At 42.5% G+C, this 21,713-nt stretch overlaps 3 protein-coding genes across 5 annotated transcripts in view; 2 read left to right on the top strand and 1 right to left on the bottom strand.

Annotated features, from left to right (window-relative positions):
* Positions 1–5,115, top strand: part of PEX3 (peroxisomal biogenesis factor 3) — a 20,190-nt gene extending 15,075 nt beyond the window's left edge. The window contains exons 6-12 of the mRNA XM_057364826.1: positions 143–209; positions 307–361; positions 636–792; positions 1,668–1,738; positions 2,530–2,652; positions 3,834–3,930; positions 4,325–5,115. Of these exons, the coding sequence (XP_057220809.1) occupies positions 143–209; positions 307–361; positions 636–792; positions 1,668–1,738; positions 2,530–2,652; positions 3,834–3,930; positions 4,325–4,408 (654 nt within the window). The 3' untranslated portion in view covers positions 4,409–5,115. The remainder of the gene's footprint in view (positions 1–142; positions 210–306; positions 362–635; positions 793–1,667; positions 1,739–2,529; positions 2,653–3,833; positions 3,931–4,324) is intronic.
* On the bottom strand, positions 4,322–16,791 carry FUCA2 (alpha-L-fucosidase 2). The gene is made up of 7 exons (XM_057364824.1): positions 16,529–16,791; positions 14,227–14,414; positions 11,306–11,645; positions 10,494–10,704; positions 8,976–9,166; positions 7,778–7,886; positions 4,322–6,415 (listed from the first exon to the last, which is right to left on the bottom strand). Exons 1-7 carry the CDS (start codon positions 16,747–16,749, stop codon positions 6,275–6,277), a joined length of 1,401 nt encoding a protein of 466 aa, XP_057220807.1. The 5' UTR covers positions 16,750–16,791; the 3' UTR covers positions 4,322–6,274.
* A 466-nt stretch (positions 16,792–17,257) lies between these two features.
* The window catches only part of PHACTR2 (phosphatase and actin regulator 2), a 131,200-nt gene continuing 126,744 nt past the window's right edge, over positions 17,258–21,713 (top strand). Inside the window, exon 1 of one of the 3 annotated variants that reach the window (XM_057364831.1) lies at positions 17,258–17,450. In XM_057364831.1, the coding sequence (XP_057220814.1) occupies position 17,450 (1 nt within the window). In that variant the 5' untranslated portion in view covers positions 17,258–17,449. Of the gene's footprint in view, positions 17,451–19,865; positions 20,116–21,713 lie in introns of those variants that run through there. The other 2 variants (XM_057364828.1, XM_057364829.1) reach the window with 2 other exon arrangements.

The raw sequence follows: 21,713 nt of genomic DNA on the forward strand, positions 1-21,713 counted from the left end.
ACAAAGTTGAAGAGGGTGGGGGAATCCATCTGCTGGACAGTGTTACAAAGATTAAGGAAATTCGTTGCAATMAGTTTGAAATTATTTTTGTATTGTTCTCTATTGTTGACATTTTACAGAACTGTTTTTTTTTYCCCCACAGACACCACTAGCGCCCCCTGAAGTTCAGCAGCAATATTTATCAAGCATTCAGCACCTTTTAGGAGATGGTATGCTGCTTATTATGAGCTGACTATATTTATAAAATCCTAATATTTTCTAGACTTGAAGAAATCATTAGAATAATTTTGACTTTCTTACTTCTAGGACTGACTGAGTTAATAACTATTGTTAAACAAGCTGTACATAAAGTTTTTGGAAGGTAAGAGCTTTTATTYCTCTGTGATTAGCTTTTAAGTTTTGTTGTGATGACTGTTCCCAAAAAAAAGAGTTTTACTGAAATTGGGGATGGAGGGGAGGGGGAAAGATGGCATATTGACTTAATCAAAATAAYGTTTTTATTATAGCAGGCTGTGTCTGCCAGTGCAAAGACATGTAGCAGATTGGGGTCTTGTTACTTGTCACATGTTATTGGTAGAAAGAGAAAGCATCATTATTCATTTTGTAATCAACACTGTAGTATTTTTCCTTTCCAGTATTTCCCTTAAGCAGACCCTGTCCCTTCTGGAGCTGGAACAGAAATTTAAAGATATCAGGGAAGTAGTGGAACATAAAGATTCAGATCACATTGCATCTTACTCTCCCTTATGTCATTATCTGATGCCAGATGAAGAAAACCCCTTGGCTAGCCAGGTACTTGATTCAATTTCTTTTCTCCCTTTTTTCATTCTGAATTTTTGTTTGGCTTTTTTGGGGGAGGAAGGGTGTATAACAGTCCTCTARTGTCCCATGGCATCCGTGTCTTTAATAAATGGCGAAGCCTCTTTTCCGTMGTAACTCAAGTGTCCTCTTTAATCTAGGCTTAGTTGTATTTTCTTCAGATTTGATAGAAAACAAGTGTCACCCTCAGAATGTCATCTTTGTACTGAAAAATGCAGCCTTTTACTGCCTTTAGCCCATGACAGAAGCTGTCAGAAGCTGTGACACAGCACAGCTTAACTCAGCCCTAAGCTAAATTGTATCACATGCACTTATGTGCAAACAAAGTTCATAGAGCCTTGGAGAATCTTGGCTGATGCACAMGAGGATGGTGTGCTGGAGTCCTTTGATGCTTTGGGCTCAAAAATGAAGAGGAATCAAGAGAAAAGTGTATCTAATCTCAGTTGTAATGTTAATTTCCTAAATTTTGTGAATGTGTTTGTCTCCAACCACATCACAGGCTGGAGGAAACTCATTCTTCACTTGGTGTTTCCTCATTACACCTGTGTAACCTGGGCTTCAGCATGTGACTACATGCACCTTCAGCTTTAACTTAATCTGATATGCTGGGTTTATTTCAATGTTGAAGGTCAGAACTGAAAAAATTGCTTGCTCACATAGTAATTAGYAATTTTAGTAAAAAATCCTACAGTTACAATTATAAAGAGTTTGATTTACAACAATTTTTTCTTYTATATATCACTTGTACATCTTGATTTAATTCCATGATACTCAACTTTCCTTTCTACCCTTATTCTTGTGGTTGCTGATGGCACTTACTGAATAATGTCTGTCTTTTGTTTTTCTAGGCCTGTGGACTCACAGAAAGAGACATTGCTACAATTAAATTATTGAATGAAACTAGAGATATGCTAGAAAGGTATAGAGAAATATTCTGTATTCACATTAAACTCCTCCTCACAACRTATTGTTTATGTAAGACAATTACTTTCATATAAAAAGCTGACAACTTTTCATTTGCAAAAAGTGACCATTYTGCATTAAATTAATGTATTTATCAGTTGTTGGGCAGGATTTTCAAAATTTGTGAGCTCTGAAACTCTTTAAGAAATAATGCTTCCTTAATGAGATATCCAGGATGTCCTTGTCAATCAGACTTACTATCTCCCTCACCCGTTCTGTAGTTTATTAGGAAGAGAGGAGTACTTCTCTTCCGCTAAAGCAGGGTAAATTGAGAGTAATTTTATTGGATTCACTTGCTTGATAAAGTGAACATTGGTATTGGCTTAYTGGAATTTATTTTAATGCATGGTTTTGAGCGTGGTTGTATGTGTCCCTTCCAGAGAGGTGGTAAAAGTGAGGCTTCTATAATAAACATAGGATATGAGGGAACTGAGACAAATGTCAGACTATTCTTACCACTTTGCTGCTAGGAGCACTTTAAGGTTAAGTCCCTTCTATGTTATTACTTAGTAAGAAATAGAAGTGAGGAATGCTTTAGGTTTATCTGGGTTATAGTAATCTCAGAGTAGAGTTCAGGTTGAAGGAGCTGGTCTTTCGTGAGGTGGCAATGCTARTGGCATTTGTCTGGCTCATACATTCCCCCTGAGGGGAGGCACATCTGCAGCACTGAATTCTTCTGAGGCTTTTTAGTTTGAAAAAATAAAATCCAGGAATAAAACCTTTTTTTCTGCTATTCTCTGTTTTCAGTCCAGACTTCAGTACAGTCTTGAGCACATGTTTAAACAGAGGATTCAGTCGACTGCTGGATAATATGGCAGAGTTTTTTAGACCTACTGAAAAGGACCTTTCTCAGAACAGTTCTGTAAATAGGTAAACGTCTTTTGTTGTGGTTCTCATGTCAATAATGCTTTGGGTTCATAGCCGTTTTGGAATTCACTATTGATTTTCCTGCCTTCTTGGAGTTCTTGTGCTGGAAATATTCTTCTRCTTCTTGCTCTTCAAGATCACTGCATTCTCCTCACTTAGGCCAAGTAGGGAGCTAGGAGGATTCATGTTTCTTCCCACACATGAAATCAGTGGAATATAGGTGAGGTATCTTTCCCACCATTACTTGCAGACCTAGGAGCAGAAATCAGAGACCTGTATCTTCCTTTTTCTTGCCTGAACACAGACAGACTGCCTCTGGGGCTAGGGAGGGTTTACCCTCTGGTGGTGACTCCTGACCGATGTGCTCACTGAGGCTGTGAGAAGGAGAGCCCTCCCCTGCAGCCCAAGAGCTGTGAGCACCCCAGCCTCCATCAGTTACTGTGGCTCCCAAGGAAGAGAGGGTGGKCATTGCCCTGATCATCCAGAAACAGGGAGCCAGAGCACCCGTGGAGCTTTAGGTTTCACTCTTGTGCAGATAAAATACAGTAATATTCAGGATTTTCTACATCCTCCTAGAAGACTGTTTAAAAATAGCTTTTATTTTGAAGTTTACTTTGTTTTAAGCAGTGTGATGAGAGCATTACAAATCCAAAAGCTGAGTTCATATCATTGAAATATTATTTTTCAAATACTAAAATTAAAACCTTACATATACATAAACCATAACTGGGTTTATGTATATTTATGTTAGTAACTAATGGCTTTCAGAGAGTTATGCTTTAATTTAAATATACACTATATACATCACTTAAAATACCCCAAAGACTGTAGTTTGGCTATCTGCCTAAGCCTGGTTTAGTTTGAAATAGCATGAGATTGTAGACTGGCACTTTATGACCTGTCTACATACACACGTGTGAAGACTCTGACTAAACCATAATTCTCTTGCATGAGAAGCGAGTGTGAAACTGTGTGCAATAGGAACACAAACTGGAATTTGAATTGGCACTTCTCTGTATTAAAGGAAAGGCTTGATAGGGAGAAAAAAAACGCATCATCTCTACATTTTAGTTTATAGTCRTTCACTTCTTACTTTTTAAGTGGTAATTACTTAGAATTCTATAATCACAGTTTAGTAGCTTCATCTATGTCAGAACAAGTCAGTATTTTTTCTTCATTTCTAGTCTTTCCAGTGTGAGTCTTCCTTTAGCCAAGATAATTCCAATAATAAATGGACAGATCCATTCAGTATGCAGTGAAACACCCAGTCACTTTGTTCAGGTAAGAATCTGCCTTATTTACAATAACCAAAGTAAAATTTTTAAGTTTATGTTGTATATTTTTTTTAATAATTTAATTCTATTTCATTTCAGTGGCTTTAAAAAAGATAATGAAAACAATTGCCACAAGAAACTTTTTATCAGTTTGCATCTCCCAAAAATACACTCTTTTTCTAGAACTTTTCTTCTGCTAAACCATGCAGAAGCACAAACTTCTTGTCTTGCTTTGGTTCTACGTGCAGTTTTTCTAATAAACCTTTCTAAAGGAAAGAAGTTTGAGTTTTCATGTGGGAGTGCCAGGTGCTTTTCTTAGGAATTCTGTACTACAGCACAAGTTGAATAGTGGTGAGTGAATGTGTTTGATTAAGAAAGTTTATTTTTTATATTTCTTCCAGGACCTGTTGATGATGGAACAAGTGAAAGATTTTGCTGCTAATGTGTATGAAGCTTTTAGTACCCCTCAGCAGCTAGAGAAATGACCTGAACATTTTTACRAACAGATGGTGTATTTATAACAAATCCCTTGCGACTACTGATGAGACTTGGATTAATTTTGTAATGGTGTAGGAGTGGCAGACCAGCAGAAAGCACACTCTGAAGAAAGTGGGAGTGAGCCCATATTTCTTCTAACAGAATTATGTTGCACCCATTAAAAATATTCTTAATGAAAGAAACATTGTGAGTAAAGACTTTTCTATTAAAAAGTGGTTAATCTCTTCTGTAATTCATTGGGTTGTTTTTATTGCATCTAAAAGGCATCTGGTGGCAGTATTACAGCAAGTTACTAAAAAAACCCATTTCTTGGCCTGGGGTGTGTAAGTTTTGGGAAGAACTAATGATAGTGATCTAAGAATAGTACAAGGCAGCAGAATGAAGTAATGCTTTTTTCTTCTTCCCCAGATTTTTCTTTCTAAAATGTTGACTTTTCCCCCTTAGCTTTACAAATCTTGTTCCAAAGGCTGTCATTCTTCCGAAAGCCTTTGCCAATGGATGGGTGTTCCTCTTGAACAAGCCGGGGGTCTGCTCTGTCTGTTACTTAATACTAAAGGAATGGAGTTTTTTAGACAGTCTCTTGTTTCTGCTGTTCAAACACCTACACTGTACACATCACCTTGTAAATATTTTATCCTAATTTGTATTAATTTTGAGCCCAATTGTCTGTATTGTAATAAAATATTTTAATGTATGCTTTGTGTGTTTATTAACATTACTAGCAGGGAAGAGAATAAGCTGACATGGCCCATGACTCAAAATCCTGACAGAGCTGAAAGAATAAATTTAACTTACACAGTACTAATTTTGCACTCACTAACATTACTCAGGGAAAATAAACCTTCAGTCTCTACACTGAAACAAAAACAATTCATGCTTTTTATTGTCCTTTATCTCCCTCCTCTTTGCAAACCACCTTGTGTCTATCCCTATAAATCATGGCACATGATGAGTCTGGAAATTTTTCAACTTGGATGCAGGCTGCCCTCTGCTTGAAATGTCTCTCTGCCAAAGCTGAAGACCCCTAGCAACTCCTGATAATTTGTCTTTTTCTAAGAGTTAGTCACTGAAGTATAGGTTTGGTTTAATAGTCCACAGAAGGCACCCTGGTAACTGTTTATAGCCTTTGTTTTTACACAAGAGGCAAGTATTACCCATGTGAAATTATACAAAATACAAAAACACAACCCTCTCTCAGTTTACCTGTGTCCCAATACTGGACAGAATTACTCAAGAATAGKAATATGTAAAATGACTGACTGTCATGATGAGAAATTATGATGTACATATGCATTGCCTGCACGTATTTATGATGAATTTCCAACCCTTGCAGSCCTGTTCTTTCAGATATTACCCTACTGAGCTGAAACTGCCAGCTACCACTAGTTAAACACAGCTGGAAAAAAWTTATTCTTTTCTCTAAAACTGTCAGTTTTTACTGTGCAATTTTGTGGAAGTTAAATTTCTTGCATTTAAGAGGGTGTACAACTGACTTATGTGCATTTGAACASCAGCTTGAGCTTTGTTCTTTCTTTTGTCTCTAAAAATTTAGTGCCTGTTTCCCTCCCGCCTCATTCTTCACATAACTTGGCCAGAAACAACTAAAACAAGTGGAGAGGTCAAGGTAGCTGCTCAATTTTTCACAAGTTCAAAGAAACAAAATGGATGCAGAGGATCACTGATCTACTGCTAGACTTKGTGAGGTTTGTTCCATTCCATCCTTTAAAAACAGCCCACCTCTCATAAAAAAGTGAATTTATTGGTGTTTCTCAGCCAAGCAAGTTTAAAACCAGTCATAAGAAAGAGCAAAACATCAGCATTCCCTGCTACCCAGGGCTCCAACAGAGTATGGCTCAGTTTATGTCAGTCAGTTGTAAGGTCCAGCCCCACTGACATGGCAATTGCTGAGGAGTTAAGYGAGGTAGAGCAACAATAATTCCCTTTTCTCCCAGAGCAACCCATTTCAGCATTTCTTTGTAACCAGCCAGCTTCACCTAAAATAGAAACATACACTATGGTTAGAACARTGCCTTCTTAAAGTATGCATTATTGTAATATTGTCAAAATAAATATCGATCCATAGCTACCTTACTAAACAAGTACCCTTAAATGCCACTTGCCAACCAAATGAGTGATAATTATTAAAGGTAATGGGAAAAAAWTTGTAAGTAGATAAGCAAGTAAAAAAGTTACTCATGTTGGGTCTTGAGAAGTACTTAGGGCTGTAGAAGGTACATAAACACCTTTTGGAAGTATTTGGGATGGGATTTAGGTCTAAGCAGKGATCTAGATGCCACAGTACAGAGCTTTGTGTCACCTATTTCCAAAATGCCTGCTTTCCATGGTGGAAAATGTCCTGAATGAGCATCACTGTTTCTTACAGAGTGCAGCCAGCTGTCTCAGAGAAAGCTGATCTGAAGAATTAAAAACCACCAATAGGTTTAYGGTGACACTCTTAAACCAGCTGGTGACCTGCTGGAGCAGCTGCAGACCAGTCCCTGCTGCTGAGGAATAGTACTTTCTAGTGCACACACAGTCTAGCTGCATCCCCAAAATTCAAGAGGCATCTCCATCACTTCTCATCACTTCCATGACTCTTTATCCCTCATCATAGAGCTATCTTGKCACCAGTCAGACTACTTTGATACAGAACGAGACCAGAAGGGACAGTCCAAAACACCCCTWAAGCAATTCAGCAGTTAATGGACCTGCAGTGCACAAGACCACAGCAGAGATAAGCCAGTGGATCTCCCCCTTAAATGCACAGTTGATACCAACTTCTGCTTCCATAGGGTTACCTGCTACTTGCCACTGTAGCTGTGGCATCAGTGTCCTCAGCTTCTGACCTTCACGTAGAAAAAAGGTGCACATCTAGGGTCACACTGACTTGCTCTCTGGCCTCCCTGGGCAACAAAAACCTCTGTGTATGTTCCCTCTCTGCAAGGCTTTGACTTGAAACAACTGCATCACTACAGCAACACCAGTATCCCCAAAGTCATGAGGACAGCTACTTCTAAAGACACGTCACGCTGAGTTACTAGTCTACACAGGAAACGGGGGGGGGGGGGGGGCGACAGGTTTTTTCTCTGCTCCTTGGCCTCTTTGCCTTTCTTAGTTGCAAGCCAAAACATATCCCAGCAACATTTCAGACCAGCTTTGTTGGAGAACATCCCAAAGGGAGGACTATGACAAGGAGGTCCCAGAACAAAAACAAACATTTTGCTGGGTCTCTTCCAAAGTATTCTGTCCTAAGAGCTACACATTCCCAAAGATGCCAGAAACTTAAACACCATGGAATATGACACATCCTAAAAGGAGGGAGGGGGTGGGGGAGGTGTGTGCACACTGTGTTTTACCTGTGTTTCTCCAAGCTTAGCCTGTGGCTCACCAAGTTCCAGAATCCCAGAGACTGGCCAGTTAAGGAAGATAGCATTGACTTTCCCTTCTTTAGGGCTGAAAGTGTACCTGGTTGGAAATAGGGAACAGAAAGGCATGTCAGGTTCTTGTAAATTTTTAGAAATGATAAGAGTGCCTTCAAGACTGTAAAAATGGATTTGAAAAGTCAGGATTTATTACATTTTCACATGTATAACCATCTTGTCAGATGATTTATCTGTAGTAACTTTAGCACACTGCTCAACAATATGGGGGATGGGGAATCATTAACAGATAATTGTAAGTTATAGTCAAAAAAACATGGTAATTCCCATCTATATACCAAAATGCAGATGAAAAGAATTTTAAAATAGTATGAGCAAGAGTTTCTACCTTGCATAGTTAGTTTTTAAAAATACTATTTTCATCACTATGTCATTGCAAATCTTGTGGTATACCCCTGAAACATTCCTCCCTTTTTCCTTCATTTAGTTACAATTTTTTTTTGCTCTTGAAAGTGAATTAACTGAGCAGTCAACAGTTCAGCATCTCCAGGCTAAAGCTAGATAGCCAAATCTTACTGGGACTGGGAGTAAAAAGAACCACTGAGTGGGTSAAGACCAAAATCCTGATGGATCATTAAAGTGTTAGAGAAGCTACAAGTAACAGGGGCAGAGGGGAGGCCAGTGACTGGTTGTRTTTAATGACCAAATGATTGCTGTTGTCTTTCCATGCATTTTTTGGTTTAAAAAGAAATGCAGAATATGCTACACTAATTTCTGGTTTCTTCCTCTCCTTTCTTTCTAAACATCAAGTGACAATGAATATTCCTTTGTTCAGATAGACACTTCATAGCAATTTTGTATTTCCAGATTCTTTTTTTCATTTCTCTAGCTCAATAGAAGCAAATAGGATTACCTAACAGATTAGCCTATACCAAGAAGCAAAAGATCACTGAAGCCTTCYCTTCAGCCACAGCATCATCCCAAAACTACACTCTCTACCTACAGCTTTATACATACTTTAAAATGTAGTTACTTACACTAACAAAGGCATTAATTCCTTCACCACAMAAACTAAGATGGTGATTTCTATAGCATCAAGTCATTGAGGATTTCAAAGCTTCACGTAACATTGGTGCTGCTTTCCACAGCCTGCATTTTGGTTCAGTAGCCTTACCAGACTCCAGGTGTGACCGTGTCGTTCTGTGCTCTCCATGGTTTTGTTCCATAGATGGCSTCTCCGTTGACCTTCAGCCAGGCGCCCACCTGCCTCAGACGCTCCTCAAACACAACAGCAATGCGACCATCGTGAGTGGGCCCAATATTCATCAGGAGATTTCCTCCACAAGACACTGTTTCTGCAAGTTGCTAAAATGTTTTTAAACATAMAAAGCATATGGTTATGAGTAATAAAATCATATATTTGAAGTACTTGCTAAAGTCTGCTCTACCGCTTCAGAATGATGAACCAAAGGAGTTATGTTACTGCTGCATGCTGAAACTTTGGAGCTCATCCCAAAAGTTAATACAAAATTTCAGCTCACATAAAACAAAGCTCTGTTATCAATTTTTACATCAGAAAACAGCCCCAAATACCTTCTTGCACCACTGTGTCTGAGTCTACATTATAATCAGATCCTACAACTCTTTGTCATTGCAACTTCTGCAAGAATGTCATGAGGGTTTTATCAATAGGACAGAGGATTTCTCTGCACCAGAGTAGAATAAGGCTTTTAGTTGCTACTTCATCTTTATTGACTCTTAGAAAAGCAAATTCCTTCTTCCTCCTGTCTGATGCTTTTCCTATTTTGCAGAAACATCTGTAAAACACAAGGAAGCGTCCTACAAAGTCTATAAAATTTGTTCACATCCACACTGCSCTCCAGAGATGGTGGACTGAGATGCAGAAGTCTGAGAAACAGACAGCTGGAGACAAGCTGCTGAAATAATTCAAACCTTCTGCCTCTGAAAAGAGGTTACTTCAATTTGAAATTGTCTTTCACAAAGACAGCACTAGAAACAGATTTGGATTAAACAACAATAACAATCAATCCCTCCCTCACTAGCTGAATTTTGCAATTAAATGCATTGTTCTGAAAGACTGATCAGTCTTCCTTTCATTCAGGTTTCCTAAGTTTCAAAACTTTTTTAATACCTTAGCTAGCAAGGGAATCAATGTTCTAACAACACCAGCTGTCTGCCTCGGGAAATGTTTACCTGTATGTCTGTCAGGAAAGTTTCTTGCTACAAAGTAAAGCTACTATAGAGTCATAAACTGTTTCAATCTTTAAAGGAGAAAATATGTAGCCTTCAATCAGGAGCTCTGAAACTGCAACTGTTTGCTTCTCATCAACTTGCATATGCATATGCAGTTACCAGAGAAACTTAGTAGAAAAGGTAATGATGAGACTGTCCAGACTAGTCCTTCACCAGTTACAGGGGAAATGGCTTCTAAGAAACTAACTGAATTTTTACTAGAAATTAATTTTGTAGAAACGACTAAGAGAAAGATTACGAATTACATAGATATTCCATCCTGCCAGTGTTAGGCTGGAAATTATTGAAATTATTTACTATTTCACAGATTCACTATTGAATTAAAATATTAGCATTTGTGAAAGTAAATACATAATCACTATTCAGCAGTACAACATAACAACCAGGAGAGAGAATATGCTCCTGCGCCCCACAGTACCTTCACCAAGTCCTCGATGGAGAGGTAGTCGCCAAGCCACGCGTCCCTGCGGTAGCCCCAGGAGCTGCGGTCGATGGTCATGCAGTTCTCCCACTTGTGGGGCAGGAGGTGCCCAGGGTTGTAGCGGTCACTGCACGTRTAGAAGCCACCATGGGTACAGATGCTGCCAAGTCCCCAGCGGTCATTGGTCACTACTGTGTCCCGGACTGGGCTGGGAACCAAGAAGTTTTATTACTTTTATAGAATAAAACACAGTCACAACCAGCGTAATCCCTTCCCACATATAGCCCTCCCAGGAACTAACATTTTGGATGACTTCTGTACGATTAATTTATTACAATAAGATTAAGTGCAATGTCAGGAATTCTATTCTCATTTTTTGCTAATGAAAGGTCCAGATTGGCATTTCTTCATGAAATAAGCTCCAGACTTTTACAGGAGCTCTGCCAGAAATCARTCTGGGCTTCAGATACACTGCCAGATGTTCAGTCTGCAATGACAACAATGTACCAAGATTCTCAAACTGTCCTGCTATCCTGTGTTTCTGCACAATAGTAAACACTTAGGGAAGACTGTGATTAAGCAGAATAGCCAACACCATCTTAAATGATTAATTTGCAAACAKGTTTAAAAAATACAAAACACTCTTCTTCTAAAGCAAGCTTTGATAGTTCTAGGAAAGATCTGTATTCTGTATTTCRTTCAGTTCTCTTAGTTAGAAGTAACAGGTTCCACAAGACAAACAGAAAACGAAACAAACTAGACACAGAGCAGAATTCCAGATAAGGAGTTAAACAAGCATCATTATGTACCTGTCATTATACAGCCAAGCCAAGAAACCAGTGCTATTCCAGTAAGTATCTGGAGCATTTCCATCCCCATCAGACCAAATTATTTCTGGCTGGTACTTGGTCACAATTTCATAGAGTTCTGGTAATGATTTACTGGTTGGAAACTTTCTTGTCTTAAAGGCATTAGTGGCATCCTCAAGGAAAAGAGGATTGAACCATTCAAACAGGGAATGGTATAACCCAAAATGCAAGTCAGTCCTGTTTCTAACAGATGTTGCTAGTTCAGCAACAAGATCTCGCTTTGGTCCCATATCAACAGCATTCCAGTTCCAAGAATATTTGGACCCCCACAAAGTAAAGCCTAAAAAGAGAAAAATCAGAGGATAAAAAAAGAGAAGAGAGGAAGTTACAGGTTTTTCTTTACAGAAAGTGGTTCTAAGTGTTGCAAAAAATAAATTATATGCATAATAATGTTGTTATGGTATAAAGTGCACCTATAACCTGTTTATGCACAATGATAGTAGTCATAACATCAGAACCCAATTTGGTTTTTTATACATACACATATACATTTATAATTTCCAGTTCTGCACTGCTTAGGATAATTATTCCTTCTCTTTAATTATTCAGTCCATTCATATGCACCAATTAAATTAACTACATGACTTTTAAGGCCTCCTCCAACACCATTCTATACCTATATGACTCTATGAATTTAACAAAAAATACAGCAGCTTTTATCAAATGTGAACTCTAAATACACAATCAGCAACTGGAAGATAGCTTCTCAGCTGCAGTAAGCACAAGTTATTATTTGCATTCAAAGACTGTTCTCCTTCCTCTCTTCTATTTCCATCTTATGTAAATGTTCACTTTTTGTTTCCCTTGATATTTACAACAGCTTAATCAACTACTCCATACCTGTATAAGCAGAGTGCAAAAACTCCTGAAACAGCTTTTACAACATCAGGATTAAATATCAGGAGGGATTTGACCTTTCAGACATCCATCAGTCCAGCACAAGCACTTACAAATACTACAGCACTGCAGACTCAGACCACTGCCAGAGAGGCTCCACTCCCACCTTCAAACTGCTTTATACTCACTGCCTGTTGTGGGTWAAGAKTTTTCCCCTTTTGTTCCCTTTGGGAATTTTTGATTTCCCATTTGTTGCTGGGATACACTAATTGCCGGGTCATCCTTTTGATGGCTGGGCTTTTAATGAAGACAATGATACCTAAACGATCTTGCTAAGCCCTGGGTGTGGGTGTATTTGTGTGGTGGGGGGGTAACTACACTTCCTTTGCTGTTTCGCTGAGAGAAGGAGGTCTGCCCGCTAGCTGCTCGGGGGGAGAGCTTGCCTGCCTTTTTCTGCAGAGCCCAGCATCTCTGCCCATTGGGTTCCTGTTTGCTGCACTGTGATCTTTCTCCCCTGTGCCTTGCCGGGAAGCCCTGCGATTCCAGCTTCAGGGGTGAGCCCTGCTCCATCCTGTCTCGCAGCCGCGGGATTTCTGCTCGTCTCTTTACCGTCCTGRGTTTCTTGSTGTCCAGAGGAGCACCGAGATCGGCGTTTCCGCTGTGAATTTTGCAGAGAAACTTTTCTCCATCCACCTCTGCCATTTTTGTGTCCACCWTTGGYSACWSGGRRRRYYKRRSCAGCYGGGACCCGCGCCACAGCGYCCCCTGCAGCCRCCGGGGAATCATCGCACCCGCCCTGYCCRGCCRGGAGCCAACAGCGCCCCTGCCGGCTGGGACTGTAACTGCACCAAAGGGGAGGSTGTGTCTCTGTAAGGCTGTCACTGAGTTTGGGACTGGGCTGGTTGTTGCTATTGTTATTGTTACTTGTTTCACCTTGTTATATATATTAGTAAAAACTGTTATTCCCTTTTGCCCATATTCTTGCCTGAAAGCCTGTGATTTTCAAAGCTATAATAATTCGGAGGGAAGGGGGGTCATATCCACCACTCCAAGGGGGGTCCCTGCCTTCATCAGCAAACACCTGTCTTTCAAACTGAGACACTGCCTAATAAATCTTGCAGTATTTTCATGAACTACATACATGCTWCTGTATTGAACAGACAAACAATCAAAATATTGATGCACAAGGCTGTTGGACAGAGTAAATTCATCCTGGTTCTTTTGAAGTCACTGGGAATTTCACTACAAGCATCATCAAGATCAAGATTTGTGTGTGTCAGAGCTGAGAACGAAATTGACTGTCACAAGTTGCCAGCCTTGAATCCACATCTCACCAAAGACCAACAACATTCATTAGATGCACTGTGCAGTATATCTTAATATTTTATACTTTCCTTGCTACTGTATTTCCTTCCAGAACCTTTCTTTTTCTTCACTTTCCTCCGCAAAGCATTTCACAACTATTGTGCTAAAATACCCACTTGTGCTTGTAAAGCTAGACCCGGTTCAAGGTTTTGGCTTCTATGCACTACATCAGGAAGAGCTATACCTTCCCAAATTCGAAGCTGACTCCTGGGACATGCTCCTAAATTATTTGGAGAAACCTATGGAGTTTTTTAACTGCCTGCACACAGCAGGTCTCCAAATGTTAAACAGCACAGAATTCACTTTTATGGTTCCTTCAGCAATAAATTGCACAGAAATAAAAAACAAATTATGGCCACTGCAGGAAGCTCAGCAGKTGACATCACTTCAGGCTGTCTTACCCACAGCAAGAAAACAGTGGCACAAGCTATTGCTCCTTCTATTAAAGCTCCACAGCCACAGCTTTTGTGCAAGAGTCAGGAAAACACCTACACATTTCTTGGGTGGTTTTTGTTCCCTCTTTGGCTRTGGTGGGGCAGGTAAGCCTCCCTGGCTTTCTTTATATCTCTTRGAAGGCAGGAAAGTCACCTGCCTTTTTCATCTGTTGACAGAAATGCAACAATTACTAACCAGCGAACATTCACAAAGCCTCCACTTACCCTCATGATGTTTTGAAGTTAAGACAACATATTTTGCACCTGAAGCCTTCAGAATATCTGCCCACTGGTTGGGATCAAAGAATTCTGCTGTAAACAGAGGTCCAAAATCTTCATAGCTGAAGCCAGGGGGATAATTTGCTTCCATAAATTTCACATAGGGCTCTCTCTTTTCCTTCTGCCAGTACCACCTACAAAATACAGAACAAAACWTGTCTGCTGATGTATTTTTAGACACAGAAAAGAGAATTTAAATCATCAGCTCCTATTTAACACTGAGAGGTAGAGGCATTAGAGGTACACAACACTGGCAATAAGACAAAATTGCTCCAGAACAGTATTGATTATCAAAGATTTCCTTTCCTCTATCTGATTTGTCCATGGTCTACATCTTTGAAGCAGTCCACTTTGGAAAGGTCCCACAATTTAATCTGAAGCAATGAAAAATGCAGCTACGCTTTGAGAAGGGAACAATGACAGTCTTGGTCAACACCCAAATTTCAACTGTTTTAGAGAGCAGGTACAGTCTGTGTAAGCAGTTCAGGTGGCACGACAAATGTTTTTTCCTGGACTTGCATGACTCACCTCATCAAGTCTCACACCTCAGCCATCAGGTACCTCTGCTCTGCCCCCACATTGCAATTTCTGCCACCCACAAACATTGGAACCATCAGCTTTACTTCTCTGACAGTCCCAAATCCTCTACACAACTGCAGCTGTGTGAACTAATGTCCACAGCCCCAGAGCAGGAGAGCTRTGACCAGGTCACTGCAGCCTCAGCACATGTGAGGCTCAGAAGCAAAGGCACCCTGCTAGAAGAAGGCACATCCCCCAAAAACCTGCTCTTGCAAGAACACACACTTATAAATGGACCTCTGTCACTGCTCTATGAATGAAACCATGCAGCAAAAATCCTCTTGTCAAATTTAGACATGTATGAAAATAGATTGTAAGTGAAGGAATAAAGCAGGCTAGAATTTGAACRTTTCAAATGAGTTTCTCTCTTTTGTCCTAAGCTGGACTCTGACCTCAGTTCTCCAAGACCATAATCTGAATATTGTTGTAACTTTCCCAAAAACAGTTCAGCATAAACCAACACAATCTCTGGCAGCCAGCAGAGGAAAAAACTTAGAAGAAAGAGGCTGAGACAGCTTTCCTCATTGAAAGAGCCGGGGCAGAGGAAATAACAACAGCATAAAGCAAAACAATTAAAAACAATAAAAACAAACCAAGAAACCCCCTCTGATTTCAGAGYATGTAATTGCTTAAATTAAACAGTAACAACTTGCCTTCTTTCCCTTTGTCACATGGTTTGCTAACATGAACACTTCTATGCTAACAAGATTGGATTCCAGACACATCCTTACCAAGGCTGTGCAGCTCTGAGGGAAGGAGAAAAGAAGGGGTGGTAATAGTCTGTGACCTTCCATTTGAAGCTGCTAATACAGGGCCTCAGTTACCTGATTGCACATGCTGTCARAAGGCTCTGCAGCAGCCGTAAACCTGCATAAGGATGGGAGGCTACAGGAATGTAAAAAGCAACTMCATTAGTTTTGGGGTCGAAAACCAAATGCACGATCTTGAATTGGTGCACCACTATCAGAGCACAGCACTCTTAGGGAGGATTGAACCCAAACCTAGCTATGTCCCACCCGTCCAAAAGTAATTTGTTAGTAAATGTATTCTGCAYTAAAAACCTGCTGAGAAGAAAGCCATCAGCAGCACAAAATATGCACAAGAAAACAGCAAGGCTGCTTGCCAAGCAAGGGCAGTGATGGACTCCTGCGCTCTCCACATTCTCCAACAGCTGTACAAGGCTGCTCCAGAGGCTGAGAGATCCCAAACACCTATTCCCACAGGGGATAACACCTCCATGCATCCCTTCATGGTGGTCCTAGAGGGGTCTCCTTCGGCCATTTCGCCAACCACCTCATCCACCAACCACCCCTTTCACCAGCACTGTTGTGTTGCAGAGCACTCCTCTCAGTTCTACCAGCCCTCTGGTTAATGAAGTCACTTCAGCGAAGGTATTTACGAGTTTTAGGACTGGGCAGACAGATGCTCAGACACAGCAGAAGCACTTTAAACTCCACTTCCTCCGCAAACAGCGCCATAGATTCCTTGGCCTCGGGTGAGCACAGAGCTGTCCCCACACACATGAGCTCCGGGGTCAGCCTGAGGGGCTGCAACCCAAACCATCGCTGTCAGGGGGACACCACACCATCCCCGCCTTTCCAAGCAGGGCCCTCGGGCCGCTCCGCCGCAGCCGTTCCGGGGCGACCTGAACCCTCCGGCTGCAGCTCACCAGAACCACTCGCTGCCGAAGCTGGGCACCGAGAACACGCCCCAGTGGATGAAGACGCCGAACTTCGCCTCGTCAAACCAGGCGGGCAGCGGCCGGGCGTCCAGCGAGCCCCAGGTGGGTTCGTAGCGGGGCCGCGCCGCCAGCGGCCCGAGCAGCCCCAGCAGCAGCAGCAGCAGCAGCAGCGGCGGCGGCAGAGCAGCGCGGCCGCCCGGGCCCGACATGGCGGCGGCGGGGCCACGGACAGGGGCGGCTCTCTGGGGCGGGGCTCGCCGCTCGGCCGGGCTGGGACGAAAAGGGGAACACGGGCGGGACGGACACGGGCTGTGCTCGGTCTATCAGCGCCCCGTCTATCCCCGCCCCGCCTCCTGTCTCCGCCTGGTCCGCCAACCAAACCCGGGTGCCGGGCTCTGGCTCTGCCCCTGGCGGCGCTCAGCCAGCACGGCCGCCCCTCTGCGCCTCTCCCGCCCCACCCGGGGACTCGTCCCCATCGGTGCAGCTTTATCTGACTGCTCGACCACAAATTGTCTCCTGGATTTTAAGGATTTTAAGAAAATGAAGTAACGGGCTGACGCCAGTTACATCCCGCCTGCTTTCCCCCGCCCCCGGCTCCTCCCCTGGGCGCGCCGAGAGCGGCCTGACGGTGTCTGCCGGATCTGCAGCCCGTCCGGGCCTGAGGCTCGGATCTGCAGCCGCTCTGCTCCAGAGCCTCGGCAGCCTGCTGGGTTTGCCCTTCCCGCCCGCTTTTGACCACAGCTTCAGCTTCCCTCACCTTCCCAAGAAGGACAAGGTGTAACATCTCTCTGCCGCTCCTTCCTGCCGGTTTGTACGTGGTGGCCTCCCGGGTGCAGAGGTGCCCCAAAGCCTGTCAAGGAAACTTTTCTTTGATCGTTAGAATGGCCTGTGCTGAAGCTGCCTCAGTTCAGTAGGTGACRCTTGGCATTTGTGCTGTGGTTCASGGGTGTCMGGCACATACTTTAMAAGATAYATCTTCCAGCAATTTGTTRCTTGAGTTTGTGCTTCCCCAGTCTYTACTGATGCCTGAATTCTGTAGTTATACTTCAGCTCCCAGCTGCCATGAGATAGCCTTTGTGAAATAATTTGGTTTAATAAGCAAATACTAAGTTTCCATAATCACCACAAATGGAAATTTCTTTGKCAATCTCATCAGAACAGTTGAAAATTAATGAACAGGCAACTGAATTGATCTCTCTTCAACCGGGAAGGATGTGTACTTAACTGCTGCTCTGTGAAAACAGAGCTTCAGTTTCCAGAGCCATTAACCACAACTGTTACATCTAATTCAAAAAAATATTTAAAGGGCTATGAAAACAAGATACACATGATTCTCTAATGTTTTAATTTATATACCTTGGTTAATATAATAAGKTGCAGGTGGATAAAAATCATTGTGACTTCCATAATATTATTCTTTCTGACTGACTGTTCACACTACTCTGATTTACCAAACCACTTTGATATTGCAACAGGAGCCTCTTCATATCTCTTTTACATTCACTGCTGACCTACTTTATATCTTCTTTCGCCTTCCCCACTTTAGATGTCACTTTGAGTCTCCAAAGGAATCTTTAGAGGCCTTTGACCTCTGGCTATGGTATCCTTTCTAGTATATCTTTCACTTTCTTCATGTTCTCCTTTTTGATCACACCAAAGGATTGCAGACGCTGAGCAGATCCTTAAWGGGGGAATTTTGAACCATACATTCAGTACAGCATGACAAAGTTACAATTGTTCTGTGGCTCAAAATATTTGGAAGGAGAGATGATTTCAAAAAAAAAGCTCAGTGTTTGACCCAAAGCTCATTGACCTGCCATAAACTTTGATGAGGTTTGGAGCAAGGACTGTGTATTTCAACAGTGAACTTGATCATATCTCTTACATTAAAAAAAACAAGAAAAAAAAGGAAGAAAGAAAAAAAGAAAAGAAAAAAAAAAGTGGCAAACATTTCAGTAAATAGCAGTGATGAGTATACTTCTGATTACGACTTAAACAGGTCCAGAAAATGTCACCAGCCCACACATGCCGAGCTACTGAAATCTCCGGTGGGGAAAAAGGTCCTCAGTGTACAATCACACCTGTAATGCTGCATAATGCACAGGGTAAATAATAAAAATAGCACATTGTCACATTTTGTGAGTAACACAAGACTGGTGTGTGCAGCTGCAAAAAGCTCTCCAAGCATGCCTGCCTGTGCGATTATGGAGCCTCTGGGCCCCGTGTAGAGGGGCTGTAAGCATGAAGCTCACTGCCRTGCCCTGTGAGGAGAAGCCCCTGCCTCTCCCTCTCACAGCAGAGTCTCGCTGGGAAAGCTCTGTGGCTAGGGAAGGAACAGGCTGGTCCGTCAGCAGAGGGAAGAGGGAGAGGAAATAATGAAGGAAAGTCCCTGGGAGAAGTTGAGCAGAAAAGACCTTTTGACTTGACTAATGGCTGACATATGAGACTCCTGTACTGGATCAATTGCTTGGACAAATGCAGAGGGTGACTGCTGGGAATATTAGAAAACCCCTGTGTCTGGGGAACTGCATGAGAGGAAGGCGCTTGCATGACTGGGTGGAAGCAGAAACCAGAAACTGAATTTCGCATGGACGAATTTCAAACTTGATAGGTTTTGTTTCAGACCTGGAGAGTGGTAATTGTTAAAATGTTTTCATGCAGCCTGAATGCAAATTTCACATTGAACAGCTAGATAATGTGGCTCTGGGTGCATTAAAATATAGGGTGCRGCCCTTTCTGTTTTTGTCATTGTGGCTGCAGGACAGCCACATGTAAAATATAATATRATTTGCCTGCAAAAAGCAGTGTAAACACTAAATGTCTTTTTAAAGATGCATCTTGTAAAAGTGTTTCTGCAAAACACCAGGAAACGAAACCTTGAAGCTTAATTTTGCATCTACCTCAGTCTGTGTGGCTGATCTGAAAGGCAGGAGAGCACYTTCCTCAAGTTAGTTGAGTAAAGTCTCTTGCATGCAACCCAATCCTTAAGAAAGATGGGGAGGGAGGTGGGGGGATATTTGACTCATCCTTCTCGCGGCTCTTCTGCMGGGATGAGATGCCTTGTGCAACCTCCCGGCTTTGCTGCGGGGAGGGCACCCAGTTACACAAAAGAGAAGCGCTGGTGTGGGTTTCTCGGCTCTTTTTAACTGATTCTATTTTCTTTCTTCCCCCCCCCGAGAGATGGCAATGGCGGGAGCATGAATACACCCCAGGGGATGGGCGCACCCGTGCACCCACCCCCCAGCTTTTCTTTGCTCTTGTGCAAACACAAAATTTATGTTCCCAGAGACCTAAATCGCCGCCGGCGTCCCGGCGGGGCGGTCGGAGGAGAGGGGCGGCTCTTCCTCTTGCAAACTTTCCCTGTCCCCTCCCTCGCCGCCTCTTTCCCTCCTCTTCTCTCCTCCCTGCGCTTCTCGGCTCCTTGTCGACGATGGCTGAGAGGCCAGGGAGCAGCGGGACAGCACTGCTGCCCGTCTGGTCCTTGCCAGGTCCCCGCGGCCGCTCCCAAAGTGACATCTCCTCCTTCTCCTCCTCCCGGAGAACCTGCCTGCTGCGGTCCAACGTGGGCGGCTCAGGTAAGGGACAGGGAGGGAGGGAAGGGTCCTTGTGTCCGAGACCTCGGAGCCGGGCTGAATTTAGGAATTTGGGAAAAGACATACTCCTTGACACCCTGCCCTGCTCTCCTAGACGCAGGACTTGTCTTCTCACGGTGTCTAGTGTGTGGATTTCTGGGGGTATGTGGTGYTTGATATGATGTTCAGAGAGTTCCTAGCTTTTTATATCCATGTTCACACATTTAAATGAACCACGATAATATCATGGCGACACACCCATTTGCCAAAGCATCTCCAACTGCAAGGGCAGAAGAGTCCCAGGAAAGCTTCAGAGTGTATTGCTAGGACATCAAAACTCCTTATCTTGCTGCTTCACACACGTCATTTCAACTGCATGTTTAAGTTTTACCTCGTGTGCTTGTATCTGCTTTGGGATTTTAATAGGTGACACAAAACCAACATGTAAGTCATTATCTCAACATCTTCCTTCAAGGGTAATCACTGCAAGTGCACACAGGATGATTTGGTGGTGGTAGCTGGCCCTTTGAGACTGGGTAAGCTTCCTGCAGGATTTGGAGTACCCTTGTGTAAAGTGAGAGGAAATGAGGGTTCTAGTTTACAGCGCAGATATTTGAAAGTTGCCAAAGTATCTGGGCTGCACTTTATTCAGTCTGTTTCCTGAGGTAGAGCACTAAGGAAAATTAAATTCTGGTCTCCATAAGGCTGAKCATATTTGGACAATGTGTGCTTGCTCAATTGCAAATCAGCCCTGCTTTACTGACCAGAAGTCTGTAGGCACATCCACCCTGGYGATGTTGGTATTTTGCATGCACTCACACACACTGCATAGAGGTTCCCATGAACCACCATCAAGAAGCTGCAGAGTGCACTGAGGGACCTCCTCTGCTGGAGCACAGTGCARTGCGTGGTTGGGTCTTCAATGGACCATAATGTTCTCTTATGTTTGCTCCTCTGGGAGTCTTAAGATGAAGCAGAACATTTGCTTGGGGAAGCTCAAGTATACAGCTATGCCTGCCTGATGAGGGGAAAAAGAATGAAAACTTGCTTAGTCACATAGAAGCAAGYAGGTTCAGCTTATAGGGCCTTAGAGGCTGCTAGCAAAACATTTTTTGTGCCATTTTCTGTATAATTTTCTGCTCTACCTTTGTCTGTGTCTGCTTAAAAGTTATGGTGAAGAACATTTGGGACAGGGAGGAGGGAGGAGATTTTAGTGCTTCAGAARGGACTACTCTTCAGTGTAAAATGGTTTTCAGCACCCGAAAAGTGTTTTCTGACCAATGCCCTATGACTGGATGTGTACACCCCTGGATCCAGAGGAATCACCACAGCGGGATCGCCACAGAATTTGACAAGACTGAGACCATGTCCCTGTCAGACTATATTGGTTGTTGGTGTAACTAAGGCTACTGGCAATGAGTTGGGCTCATTATGAGAGACTGGCAAATCCAGTGGAGMTAATATGATGGTGTTTTCAAAGATGTGTTGTTATTTGTAGTTTCTTATACATGATATTTTAGCATTCCAGTTGCCCTACTTGATTTTTTCTTTTAATTTTGAGGATGTGCTTCCTGCCAGTAAGTGACAAGCATTACTTTCTC

Source organism: Malurus melanocephalus, unplaced genomic scaffold, assembly GCF_030028575.1.
Source record: "Malurus melanocephalus ecotype Western Australia unplaced genomic scaffold, MMel_1.1 scaffold_43, whole genome shotgun sequence".
NCBI lineage: Eukaryota > Metazoa > Chordata > Aves > Passeriformes > Maluridae > Malurus > Malurus melanocephalus.